Below are 14,731 nucleotides of genomic sequence, written 5' to 3' on the forward strand. Positions count from 1 at the left end.
CGTAAAGTCCGACGCCGTCGCTACACAGTAGCGCACCAAAGAATGGAGAAAACTAAACTCAACGAACTCAAAAAAAAAAAAAGACCGCGGACTTAAAGGCGTACTGCAAAGCATTTGAGTACTGGCGGTGTTAGACACGAAGGTTGAATCGATCAATTTAAAGTTTCCTAAATCCACACAAGTCTACCGTAACAATATGAGAGTGCACGGAAGCTAAATGTCGGCTCGGCACAAACGCACAAAAAAAAAAAAAAGGGAATTTTGGCACTAGTTTTTCACACTTCGGTCAAACGTATATAGTATACCATTGTGGGCACTTGAAACCTCATTGCACTGTGTCGCTTTGCATGTTTCGAAACAAATTGCACCTGAACAGCAAGTTATGTCGAACAAGCAGCTACCGAAAAAATCGGCGTGCATGGTCCTCGTACCGGACCAGGGACCTCTGCCTTTCCAGCGGAGCGCTAAACCAAGAGCGTTTCACGTAGCCGAATAATATTTAACTAAGAAGGGAGCAAGAAAAACGTAGAACACCGACACACTACGTCTCATGATAATGCTAGAGTAACACTCGAAAGCAACAAGGCAAAGACCCCGTTACCCTAAACGCTACGCACCTCCAGCGCGAGGAGCACATCGTCAGCACACGCTTGTGGCGAGCAATGCATAATAGTGAATCCAGACAACTGCGCGACTCATCTAAGAAAACAGTGGTGCGACAGGTATTCATCAAACAGTTCAAGGAAGGGGATGTAATGCACTTACCGTGAAATCTCCAGGTTTGAGTGCGGCGAACCATAACACGTCCACAAAGTCGCCGAATTGCGCGGGATCTGCCTGGTCTCGCTCACTGCGCATGCGCCAGGGGTGCCTTCACGCGGACAGCGTCCCACGGGAGCGCGGGAAAGAAGTTCACGTGATCTTCCGCCTCTCCGAATGAAAGGGCTGCATTGACTGCGCCTGCGCTGCGCGCCGGCTATGTCTGCTCGTTCGGGTGCGGAGGAGGGGTTTACGGCAAAACGGCAACGACGGCTCGCGAGCGGCTCTGGTCCCGTTGGCGCTCCCTGTAATTTTACGGTTTTTTTTAACAGTGATATATCTGGGGTTTAGGAGCAGCTCGCAAGATCTACGACATCTTGAAATGTATTGAACGCTTTATTTCAAGCACAACAGTACAAAAACAATTTTCCAGGCGCGTTTTTGCAGTCACATAGTTATGAAGCACTCGCTCGCGCCTCATATATGATTTCCGTCTTAAAACGGGCAAAAACTTCTTTAGGAGAGTTGATGTCCTACAGCACTCGTTCTTTCCATGGAAAGCAAACTTTACATAGAGGACGTTTTGAAGAGTTGGAAGGGACATGTTCTTTCTTAGGCCTGATTTCGTGAGGGATACGTGACAGAATACTTTCTCCACGGCGGCATTCGACATGGGCAGTGTTGGGAGCGCGATGGCAAGCTCGGATAGCAACGGAAACAGAGCTGCTCCTGCGCATCGATCTTGGCCTTGTTCGGAACATACATTGTCCAAAATCCGCTGTATTTTGTTATGGCTCATTGTGCTTTAAGAAGCTTTCACGTTTCGCAGAAAGGCCTCCTTTGTTATATCCTGTCCGCGTACTCTACACAACAACGCGTCCACTAAGTCACCACGACACCAAAGTATCCGCCGGAGTATAGCAGACGCTCCCGCCGGCGACCGGTGCCGCATGTGCGTCGCCGTCAATATTTTGTGCGGCGGTAATCTGGCCAATCAGAGTACGCCGCTCTGCGGCAGATCTGGAAGGGCCAGGTTTTGGAAATACGCATCCGGCGTAGCACGCGTTATCAGGCGACAACATGTTTTGAGTTGCCCTTAGTACAATTTTTCCTCGGACGAGGTGCCTCTTGTAGGAGGATTGTGGGAAACTCGAGAAAATAAGAGACGCCAGTAGGTAGCTGAAAGAGCTTCGGAGCATAAAATAAGCCACAATTAATACAAAAGCGATGTCGTCGGAGCTGAATCTAGGTCACGGTAGCTCACGACCACGAATCTCCACGCAGAAAATCCCTAAGAGCGGGAATATAGAATGGGTGGACTGTCGCTTCGTGTTCACGCTGAAGCATTTTTTGTACATCTACTCTATACCAAGGGGAGAAAAAAGCGGGTTTGCGTTAGGATTTAAAATAGCCCAAAAATAGCCACATAGCCATCCGCCAAATTTCGACGCCAAATGCATGACAAAGTAGCCCAATTTGGCTATTAATAGCCCAACCTGGCAACCCTGATTAACAACCGGTGGAGCTATCGACTGCATGACCCGCTATGCAGAAACCAAATCTGTTCCTGAGGCCACCGCAAGAGAAGTTGCGAACTTTTTCCTCACCTCCATACTACTACGCCATGCCGCTCCGCAGTCCATTACCAGCGACCGTGGCACCCCCTTCATTGCAAACCTTCTGCACGAGGTCCTCAGGCTCGTCAGCACGATTCATCATGTGACGCTTATCATCCGCAGGCTAACGGCCTCACCGAGCGGCTGAATCGCACACTAGCTAACATGATGTCCATGTACATTGCCGACGACCACACCAACTGGGATGAAATCCTTCCTTACGTCACCTACGCCTACAATACCGCACGTCAAACAACTACAGGATTTTCTACCTACTATCTCCTCTATGCTCACGACCCTCTCACTACTCTCGACACTGTTTTGCCATATATTCACTCACCTCTGGACCCCTTCGCCTCTGAGATCATTTGTCGAGCCGAAGACGCCCGTCGACTCGCCCGGCTCCAAACTCCGCAATCGCAACAGCTACGACAACTTCGTCACGCGGATACCCACATACCAGTGTGTTATAATATTGGCGACCTTGTGTTACTCAAGACACTAATTCGCCAGTCTGGAAAATGTGAAAAACTCCTACCTAAATTCACCGCTCCACATCGCGTCCATACGTCGTCTTTCCGACATAAACTACGAGCTGGTTCCAATATCTCCGCCCTGCGACCACCGCTTCAGACCACAAGACATCGCTCACGTCTCCTGCATCAAGCCTTACTCGCGCCAACCCTAACCATTCTACAGTACCGGATGACCGGCACTACCACCACCGGGGGGAACTGTTACGAAGACGACGACGCACATCTTTGGGAAATAGGGGCGCGCGCTGCATGTTTTCGCCACGCGAGCTGAGAGCAATTCGCCTGTTCCGCCATTGATCGCCTCTGATCTTCCCACATCGCACCATCAAATACGTCTCTCATAAACACCCTCACAATATATATATATATATATATATATATATATATATATATATATATATATATATATATATATATATATATATATATATATATATACAACACGGGCACTTCACGTCATCGTACGTGGTCTCCGAGGGGGATATAAACGAATATGTGCAGATGAATGAACCGTACTTAATCCAATGAATTAAAGAATCCAAGTTTTCAGGAACCCGCCGAAAGCCAAAAATTGGCGGAGCCAGGATTAGAATTAGAATTAGCTATAATTATATCAACACAACATATTGACGGCGACGCACATGCGGCACCGGTCGCCGGCGGGAGCGTCTGCTATACTCCGGCGGATAATTTGGTGTCGTGGTGACTTAGTGGACGCGTTGTTGTGTAGAGTACGCGGAAAGATATAACAAAGGAGGCCTTTCCGCGAAACGTGAAAGCTTCTTAAAGCACAATGAGCCATAACAAAATACAACAGATTTTAGACAATGTATATTCCGAAGGGGGTGCCACGGTCGCTGGTAATGGACTGCGGAGCGGCATGGCGTAGTAGTATGGAGGTGAGGAAAAAGTTCGCAACTTCTCTTGCGGTGGCCTCAGGAACAGATTTGGTTTCTGCATAGCGGGTCATGCAGTCGATAGCTCCACCGGTTGTTAATACCCATTCTATATTCCCGCCAGTCAAAACGAGAACACTTCGTTTTCCTTTTCTTTCAATCAAAGAAAAAATGGCCGAAAAGAAGAATTGGAAAAAAGCTAACCGTTTAGCGGGTATCTACTCAACTAATTTCTCGCTTAACAGTTTAATATATACCGATAAAAAAGCAGCGAATAGTATTGAAGTGATGAAATATATCATTATTAACGTCATTATTATCACAGAACCAGTTTTTGGGACATGTGGTTGGACATAAGCCAACTATACCTGGTGTCATGTGAAGCCAATGAGAGGCCCAATGTTAAGCGTTTGCTCGTGTCACATTAAACGTTGAAGCGAGAAAAAGAAAACAACAGTGCGGCACCGATTAGAAGATCTCAATTAAATGTCCATAAAAAAAGACGGCAATGACCCTTTCGAACTGTGAATGCCCTTCGGTTCTACACCATTAAATTTATAAATAAATTCAGATTTTTTTATTTTTTTATCTCTGGTGGTTCGAAAGCCCCCTTGGAGTATAATAAAATTAAAATCCGAACGTCCGTTATGTCCTGCGGAGTTTAAGTGACGAGAAACTGGTCCGGCAACGTGTTTACGTATGTCACTTTTTTGTAAATTCAAGCATTTTCTTATGGTTGTTTTAGTTTCTCCTATGTACTGATTTGGGCATTTGTTGCATTGAATCAAATTAATAACATTTTCCGAATTACAGTCAAAGGTATTATGTTCCAGTTGAAGTTATTTGCTGTGCTACGAATAGAATTAGCTATAATTATATGAACACATAAACCGCATTGGATATTATTGCATTTTATGTAACCAAGAGGGACCAGGCTACGTCCGATGGAGTTTCGGGACTGTCTAAAAAAATTCAATAAATTACGTGGTCTCTTAAACGCTATACCAGGTGGTCGAGGGATAACAGCCTTTAAAGCAGTGTCCATGTGTAAACGAATCATGTTTCGTCTAAGAATATTTTTTTTATGTTTGGAAGTTTTAGTGGTAAGATAAGATTAGTCGTAATTCATAGTTATTTCTTTTCGGTCGCTCTACTAAACACGCGTTTCGAGAGATTGTTCCACTTTTTGATATTGAATTATTTATTAAAGGTAAGGGGTATTTACGGTTAATGAAATCCTCTCCTAGTGTTATAGCGTTTATATCAAAATCCTCATCATCTGAACATAAGCGTCTTAATCGTAGCATTTGGCTCTATGGTATACCTTTTTTGTTTTGTATTGGATGACAGCTTTTATAATGCATAAATTGTCGTCTATTTGTAGGTTTTCGATATAAGGTTGTTTTCAAACCATTTTCAGTAAGTCGGTGGAAAGGCCGCTACGGCGCGAGTCTTCTCAGGGTCAGGACTTACACCTTCGTTGCTCACCACGTGGCCCAGGAACTTCAATTCGCCGTAGGCAAACCGGCACTTCGTCGGCTTGAGGGTGAGTCCTGCGGTCCTGATTGCCTCTAAAACGGCCCGAAGGCGTCGCAAATGCTCGTCGAAGTTGGCCGAGAATACCACGACGTCATCGAGGTAAACGAGACAGCTCTGCCACTTGAGGCCTGCCAGGACGGTGTCCATGACACGTTGGAACGTTGCCGGCGCCGTGCACAGTCCGAAGGGCATCACCTTAAACTCATACAGTCCGTCCGGCGTGACGAAGGCCGTCTTCTCACGATCTCGTTCGTCGACCTCAATCTGCCAGTACCCGCTCTTCAAGTCCATCGACGAAAAGTATCGGGCGTGGCGTAGTCGGCCCAGGGTGTCGTCGATGCGTGGCAGTGGGTAGACGTCCTTTTTTGTTACGGCGTTCAGTCGGCGATAGTCCACGCAGAACCGAAGAGTCCCGTCTTTCTTTTTCACCAGGACTACCGGTGAAGCCCACGGACTGCTTGAGGGCTGAATGATGTCGTCGTTGAGCATCTCCTGTACTTGTTCATGAATGGCCTCTCGTTCCTTTGGGGAGACCCGGTACGGCGGCCGATGCACAGGGAGCGCGTCCTCGTTCGTAATGATGCGGTGTTTCGCAACTGTTGTCTGGCGCACCCTCGACGTCGTCGCAAAGCAGTCGCCGAACTCGGCGAGGAGGTCTCCGAGCTGTCGTCGTTCCGTGGCGCTGAGCTTGGGGTTAACGTCAAGCTGTTGCGGCACTGTACTGGACGGCTGACATGGCGAGGGCTCTTCGGAGATCGCGGCGATTTCGGCGTCGGCCCGGAGTTCCTCGACGTGTCCTATAGTGGCCCCTTTCGTGAGATGCTGCGCCTCCGGTCGAAAGTTCGTCGCGAGGACCACACAACGTCCATCCTGCAGCTCTGCTACGCCCCTTGCGACGCCTATTCCTCTTCCGAGAAGCAGTTGCCCGTCGCCCCCCGATCGCCGACAACTTTCCATGGCGAAATCTATGAAGACGTCGAGGACTGGATCCTTCACTATGAGCGCGTCGCCCGCCACAACGGATGGAACGCCGAGCAGCGCCTCCAGAACCTCTACTTCTCGCTGGAAGGCACCGCGAGGCACTGGTTCGAAAACCACGAGGCTTCGCTTACATCGTGGGATATCTGCGCTGCCGAGTTGAGGCGAACATTCTCGAACCAACACCGGCGACAGAATGCGGAGGACCTGCTCCAGACGCGGACACAAGCCCCCGACGAAAGCGTGACAAGCTACGTTGAAGACGTGCTACGACTCTGTACACGCGCCGACCCTCAAGCCACCGAGGAGAAGAAGTTGCGCTTCCTCATGAGGGGCGTCAAGAGTGAAATCTTCGGTGGCCTTTTCCGCAGCCCCCCGACGACGGTAGATGGCTTCGTGGCCGAGGCAACCAACATCGAGCGAGCGCTGTTGGCCAGAGCTGTGCACTATCAACGACGTACCGGTGTGTCAACGGTTCCGGCTGTCTCACCACCTCGCTCCGATGTCAATAGTATCGGCATCGAACACCTGCGGCAGATAATCCGCGACGTCGTTCGAGAAGAAATCAGGAAGGTTCTGCCCACTGCCGATCGCCCTGCCTCGCTTTCTATGGCGGAAGTAGTGCGGGAGGAGGTGCAGCGAGCCTTCCAGCAGGAGGCTCCCGTCGACCTGCCACCACCGGAACAACCAACGGTGAGCTACGCCGCCATGGCTCGACGACCGCCAGTTCCTGCCCGTCAACCTCCTGCGCCTCAACGACGAGACACACCAGCACCGCCGTACCTCCGACGTCTCGAAGACCGACCTCAGTGCGTCCGGCGAGAACAACCGGCGCCCAGGAAGACTGACGTGTGGCGGACGGCTGATCGACGCCCCCTGTGCTACCACTGTGGTGAAGCAGACCACATCTACCGACGATGCCCCTACCGACAGCTGGGCTTACGAGGGTTTGCGCCCAACGACCCTCGACCACGTCTTGGAGAGCGACCTCGGGACATCGAAGACTACCTCCGCCGCTCTTCATCTCCTGAGTCGTCTCGCCGCCGAGCATTCCGTTCACCATCTCCCCGACGCTCGCCATCGCCCTTCCGCCGGTCCCGCCGAGAAAGCCTGTCCCCCTTGCCTCGCCGGGAAAACTGAGTGCGGCAATACCGGGAGGTGGTATTGCCGGTGACGAACGACGCCAATATCCTCCACTAACGTCGGGGGGCTCCCACACTAGCGACGAAACGGATAGGAGCGACGCTTCTGTGACGGTGTCGAATAACCTCGACGTTACCATCGACGGCCACGACGCGAAGGCACTTGTCGACACCGGAGCAGACTATTCCGTTTTAAGTGGGAAGCTCTCTCGCCGCCTTCGGAAAGTGATGACGCCGTGGGATGGCCCGAAAATACGAACCGCCGGCGGACATCTCATCACGCCAGTGGGAAGGTGTACTGCGCGCGTGGACATCTACGGAGAGTCTTGCCCCGTCAAATTCGTCGTCCTCAAAGACTGTTCGAGAGACGTCATCCTTGGCATGGACTTCCTTTGTGAGTACGGTGCCGTGATCGACCTTGGAGCAAACAGGTGGACGCTGCGAAAGCCCGTGCTACCTCCGGAGGAATCCAAAACGTCGCCAGCCGCCGTCCGAGTCATTGCGGACCACGTGAACCTGCCGCCACGGTCGAGTGTTCTTGTGCCCGTCGTTACCGACGCAGTTGCCAGCGGGAAAGTCCTTCTGGAAGGCAACGTCCAACTGCTTCTCGGAAGAGGAATAGGCGTCGCAAGGGGCGTAGCAGAGCTGCAGGATGGACGTTGTGTGGTCCTCGCGACGAACTTTCGACCGTTGCGGGATAATGCCGCCCGCAGAGCCGAGAAGGCAACGCTTGGTCACGGTCTTCTAGAAGACTCCCGGTCATTCTCGCAGCAGGCGTAACTGTCCCTCTGCTTTGTTATTCTCGAAAGTGCCAGTTCATCCTCGCCCCGAGCGCGCGACGCTCGAACCTGCTTTGCCGAACTTTCGAGATAGTGACGCACGGTAGATAAGCAGCTGCCCGCGACTTTGTCGAGTCAGTCTCAGTCTCGCCCCAGCGCTCGATTCTGCTGACACGCCGACTTCGACGCCCGCGACGCTCTGCTTTCTTCTGTTTCCTTCTTTATTTTTGGCACAAGTTCGCCACATTAAACGTTTATTTATTTCTGTTTATTTCTTGTTTATTGGTCACGACTCACCACCCGTGACATTATCTTAATATCTAGAAACTCTATTTCTGTATCGGGGTATTTATATGTAAATTTAATATGTGGATTAAAATTGTTGGCAAAATTAATAAATTCAAAGAGTTTATCTTTCCCATTATTCCAAATGATAAATATGTCGTCGGGGACACGTTTATAAAAAAAGGGGTTTATGCGGAAAGGAGTTAAATATCCGCCCCTCTAAAGACATCATATATATATATTTGCATAGGAGGGACAGAAACGTGATCCCATCGCTGCGCCATGTATTTGTAGATAGTTGAGTAATGCGGATTCTTGGGCGAGTTTGTACTGAAGCTTGGGGAACATAATAGCGCTTCACGACAGGGACGAAGAGTAGGAACGAGACAACACAATGCGCTAACTTCAACTGGTTTAATCGTCAGAAAATCAAGGGTATCAATACTCTGCATCATCGCGCCATTCAGCCAATCCCATGCCACGCCACTGATCGCAAGAAATGTGTTTCTTTGTCGCCCAAATCAACCGACACCACGCTGACACATCGATCCCCGTAGTTTTTTATCAGGTCTGCCTCTATAAAGAAGCACCTTGCCTCAGGCAGAACCCTGCCTGAGGCAAGGTTCTGCCAACCTCCACGGTCGTTTCTTCCCAAAATTTTATCAAACAATTCCCTGGTTTCCCCAAGATGTTCAGGGAATGTGTTAATTTGCTTGAATGGTGAGATTATCGTTACGGAGCACCTTAAGAATAGAATTATGTAGTTGGGTGGCCATTTAAAGGTTAAATTTGCTTCGTTAAAACCTTTTTACATAATTAAACTGTGTTACTTTGGCCTTGGGTGGTCCCCTAAATTCGCTGTTGTTCCCACTGGAGATTACCTCTGGTCCCTATAACATCCAAAGAAGCCTTTTTCCCGCTGCACTCGGCCGGCACGAGGAGGAAAAAGGGAAGGAACGTGTCTCTACAACCCACTGAGACCCAATTAAAGTCAATCCCTAGATTCGAACAAATTTCTCTTTGTCCCTAGAATATAATGCAACTCCCTAGATATAGGGCAAAATCCTTAAGGTTTTCAGCACTGGCTCTGTCTCTACATGTCTTATTCTTTCGTGTTTTTCAAATTGCCGCAGAACGAAGGCGTGTTCGGGAACATAACCGGAAACTCTCCGGTCTCCTTCTGCACTACACTGCGCAGGTGACAGGCAAGGCGGTGTAAAAGTTCAGAAGACGGCTACAATTTGTGTTATTTTTGATACAAAGGAGAGCTCATCTACTAAAATATTTACCAGTTCCTTCACTAGGAGTGAAAAAACTCCCGCAATTATTAGACCCAAGTCTCATAATCACCGTAACTCATGATTTACCAGACCTCTGCCCCTCTTCAAAAAGGCATTGCTTATTTTTTACTTCAAAAGATATGCATATATTACTTTGTTAAAAATTTAAATGTTTATTATATCAAACAATCTAAATACAACTCAAATTAAGCAAATATGGACTTCTAATAGATCGGTTTAGCCCACCAAGTGAGTACCCTATAACAATATGGCAAACTTCTCAGATCATTTTAGAAAGAACTTATTCCGAATTGAAACGTGATAAATAAGTTCAATTCGGGTAAGAAATCCACAGATTCTGAAATATTCTATTTTTAACAAAATATTTTCGAAATTGACTTTAACCGAAGAAGTGGAGACATAGCTATATTCCCTGTAAGTATTATAGACGGCAATCATACTGTAGTAGTCAATACTAATTAGAACCCTAGAACGTATACTTTTTAAGGCTATGCCCGACATTATTTTTTTTTTTTTTTTGCATTAGGTTATATGAACCATTTTTGCAATACTTGAACTTGCAATCACCATAATATGCCGCCGTAATATTAGTCCAGAGGATGTTATAAGTGACTCGCAGCGTGCAACAAGAAGAAGCACATGCTTATTTTAAAACTTTTATATTCTTCAAGAATAAGTTGAATATCCCGCAGTCTTGCCTATGAGCGTTTTGTGCTTATGGCATGTTATACTTTCCCTATTTATAAAATTAAAACAAAGTGCTCGCATATTGTACGAATAGCCACGAAGGGGAATATAGTATTTTTCATAAAATACTGCTGCCAGAAAGTCATATAAACCCTAGTAAATTAATCTGATATGAATAAACATTTCTCTGTCAATTAAACGCATAGGATCAAATAAGATCACATAAAAGCATAAAAGAACTTTATAAGATCATATAAGGAAAATAGAATATTATCTAAGAAGTTAAAAGTAACTTCTTATCAGTTTGGTATAACTTCTTATATTATCTTATATTGCTTTTATGTACTCTCATAAGGTTCTCGTATGCTTTTCGCATCGATAACAACGACATGAAAAGATCAGTGAGAGAGACCATTAGGATAAAGACGTCTGCCGAATGCATCAGTCAAACATCCGTCCACTTAAGTTCAGACGCCGAAAATATTTTGCGGCTGACTGGTTTGAGGGAACCGGGATGACATCGGGGTGTCGCGGTGCGTGTGTGTTGACAGGAGATTTGTCGGCGGCTTTGTGACTGGTTTGGGAGCACCGGAGTGACCTCGGGATGTCGCTGTGTATGAGCGTTAACACAAGATTTGTCGGCAAATTCGAGTTGGCGACGTCTGAGCTTATTTTTGACTGGAATGTACGGGGGCCTCGGAAAAGGAAGAGGGAAGGGGTAAGGGGTTTCGGGAAGAGAAAAGAAAAAAGAGGGGGACAAAGGGTGGCGAGTGACATGTATGTTTGTCCTATGAAATAAAGTTTGTAGCTGCGTTTGAGACTTCGTCCGTGTCGTTGTGTGTTTGTCCCTGGTCCGCATCGCCAGTCTCGGGTTTACAGCTCTGCTCAATTTACACCAGCTAGCCTGCACCCTCACCGTTGCCACATTCTGATTCCCTTCGCGCTGACTCATCTATCAACTTCCAGGTGATTCAACGTCGGTCCAGATCTGAAGCCGAGAACAACTACTTCGAGAAAGTTATCAAACATTACGAGAGTGGATTTAAAACACAGGGGGGAGCTTCGTGGATAGGCAAGTACAAATGTATAACTCCTTCTGTATTAGCATCCCAGAAAAGGCAACCCAAACCTGGAGCACAAAACAACTGCTTTTAAATGGCGACCTTAGAAATTGCAACGGTAGCGCGACAGCTTTTTGTCACAGGAATGACTGGTTCGGGGCAGTCGCTTCCGGACCAGTTTTTTCGGACCGGAGGCAGAGTCACTTGGTCCCTGAACTAGTCAGCAGCGCCTCGAACATCCGGCACTTCTGCGGCAGTTGCAACAAACATGCCTGTCATTTCGCGGCAACGTAACTAGATTTGCTATAACTAACGTTTGGTCGCTGTAAGGAGCATAAATAAAGAGCCACAGTGGTTTCTGTGGTAGCTCTGATCAGCGCTATTTAATAGTACTCATTTCTCTATAACAAGCAGCATCCATGTTTGAAGGAGCCCCCAAAAATAAACTCAATCTGATAGCCAATCCGTGGCTTATGACTTCACAGGTACGTATATTGTACCGCAAACAAAAAAAAAAAACAAGAAAAAAAAAACGCATCTCCACGTTGTGAATGATGTTGATTGGGGCGAAGCTTTGGTGGTGCGTGTCTGCGTAGACGCTGAGCCGCAGCATGCCGAGCCTTTCGTTCGTTTTCATCCATGTCACGCTGCGGTCAAATGCTCAAATGCGTAAATAACCACTTTCCATACCACACATTCTCTTTCTGACATGGATGAAAACGAACGAAAGGCTCGGCATGCTGCGGCTCAGCGTCTACGCAGACAAGCACCACAAGAGCTTCGCCCGAATCAACATCATCCACCACGTGGAGATGCGGTCGTTTTTTTTTTTTTGTCCTACACGAGCACGGGAGCACGTGCTCACGTGCTCGTGAGCACGTGAGCGCGTAAGCTCACGAGCAGGAGCACGAGCCCCCGACGCCGGACATCGGACGGACATACGGACATTTATTTTTATTTATTTATTTACATACCTCTAAAGGCTCCAAAGGAGCATTACATAGAGGGGGGTGTCGTATAAACTTTTACATAATCATACAATATTTTACAAGAAAAAATAGAAGACATCGTGTCACGCTAAACAGAACCATGAAGGGAAGACATTACATAACAAAAAAGCCACACACGCACTCACATCATTGGAGGCAGTCGACGTGCTAGAAAAAAAGCAATAGACCCAGCGAGCGAGTAACATACAGGGCAATATATGATTCATTCACCCTAAAGATTCACGCAATAACAACATAAATGTATCATGATCAGTGACCGTCGCAATTTCGCTTGCCAACTCATTCCATTCAGTCGCCGATTGGACGAACGGGGAGTATTTGAACAGATTAGTTCTTGCAAATGGAATATGAACTTTGTAACAATGATCATGACGAGGGGAAATGCGAGCCGGTGGGAGAATGTTGTTTTGACGGAAATCTGAGGAACTATGATAGAGTTTATGAAAATGGGATAACCTTGCGAGGTATCTTCGCTGGTGGAGAGTCAATAAACCAAGTGAACTCTTAAGTTGACTGACGCTTATAGGTGAATACGTTTTTAGTATAAACCTGGTGGCCCTGTTTTGTAATGATTCTAAATTATTAATTAAATATTTTTGATGCGGGTTCCAAATTATAGCTGCATATTCCAACTTGGGCCTAATGAGGGTAGAGTATGCAAGTAGCTTCGTTTCTGCTGTTGCCATATATAAATGCCTTCTTAAGAAACCAAGTGACTGGTTAGCCCTCCTAAGGATATAATCTAGATGAGTGTTCCAGGAGAGGTTGAAAGTTAAGTGGACTCCTAAATATTTATATGTGGATACTTTATCCAATTTTGAATCTATAACTTTGTAGTCGTATTGAAAAGATGAGCGACGATTGGTAAATGTCATTATTTTTGTTTTATCTATATTTATCTGCATTTGCCACGTGTCACACCATGAAAGTATGATATCCAAATCACTTTGAAGGGCCTGGCAGTCGCTTTGACTAGATATTTGACGGTATACCACACAGTCGTCTGCAAATAGGCGAATCTTTGAAGAAATGTTGTTGAGGAGGTCATTTATATAAATTAAAAACAAAAGTGGTCCAATAACGGATCCTTGAGGGACACCAGATTTGACATGTATAGGTGGTGAGGTGATGTCATTTGCAAGTACTGATTGTTTTCTATCGTGCAAAAACTCACGAATCCATGTAATTACCTTATCATTAATTTTGAGATATTGTAGTTTTTTTTATCAGACGACTGTGTGGTACACGATCAAAGGCCTTCGAAAAGTCTATAAAAATAGCGTCGGTTTGTGAGGATGAGTGAATACAGGTATGCAAATCCGTTACCAGTTCAAACAGTTGGGTTTCACACGAAAGACCACGTTGAAAGCCGTGCTGATTGGGAAATAGCAGGTTGTTTGAGACTAAGTGTTTCATGACAGATGAATATATTATATGTTCTAAAAGTTTACAAAGAACAGAGGTCAATGAAATTGGTCTATAGTTTGTTGGGCAATTCCGATTACCAGATTTATAAATCGGCACGACATTTGCTGATTTCCATTCGTTCGGAATGTGGCCAGTATTAAGCGATTGCTGGAATAAGCTGGCAAGCACGGCACCTGATGCATCCTTTGTTAGTTAAAGTAGCTTCGAGCATACACCATCAGGACCCGGGCTGGATTTTGTCGGCAAGCGGTTAATGGCACTGATAACACCATCAATATTGATTTGCACATCGTCCATTTCTGGAATGACGATTGTAGGTGTAACATGGCTAGCCCCTAAAGGTGTATCCACACGACGGACCAAATCGCTGTTTTGGTCCGCGGGCCGCGCATCACGTGATCTCACGTCATCGGTCTTTGAGGTCCGCCGGCGATCCGCGGCCCGCGCTTCTGAGAAACGCCAAGCGACTTTTCTCGCCCGGACCTTGGCGGCGGACCGCGGCGTTTTTAGTATAATTGCAGTGCTAAGTCTGGCAACAAGCTGACTTTTGTTGTTTAGATTGGAATCGAAATCCAAAGTCGTGTTCTTTTGGCGCCAACTGTTGAAGACGAAGAAGACGAACCTTTTGTTGTGCGACGATGGCGGCATGGTGCGACGATGCAACTTTTTACTTCATCGCGCTCGTGGAGCAATTCCCCGCTCTGTGGGACAATA

At 47.0% G+C, this 14,731-nt stretch overlaps 2 protein-coding genes across 2 annotated transcripts in view; one reads left to right on the forward strand and one right to left on the reverse strand.

Moving 5' to 3' along the window:
- LOC120841021 (ficolin-1-like) overlaps positions 1-14,731 on the forward strand; it is a 118,363-nt gene that overhangs the window by 65,293 nt on the left and 38,339 nt on the right. Inside the window, exon 3 of the mRNA XM_042288208.1 lies at positions 11,485-11,590. Coding sequence (XP_042144142.1) covers positions 11,485-11,590 — 106 coding nt within the window. The remainder of the gene's footprint in view (positions 1-11,484; positions 11,591-14,731) is intronic.
- On the reverse strand, positions 12,776-13,536 carry LOC121046818. Its single transcript, XM_040501490.1, has one exon. The coding sequence runs from the start codon at positions 13,492-13,494 to the stop codon at positions 12,796-12,798; it is 699 nt and encodes a 232-aa protein (XP_040357424.1). The 5' UTR covers positions 13,495-13,536; the 3' UTR covers positions 12,776-12,795.

This window comes from Ixodes scapularis, unplaced genomic scaffold (genome assembly GCF_016920785.2).
Source record: "Ixodes scapularis isolate PalLabHiFi unplaced genomic scaffold, ASM1692078v2 ptg001274l_1___fragment_1__unscaffolded, whole genome shotgun sequence".
Taxonomy (NCBI): domain Eukaryota; kingdom Metazoa; phylum Arthropoda; class Arachnida; order Ixodida; family Ixodidae; genus Ixodes; species Ixodes scapularis.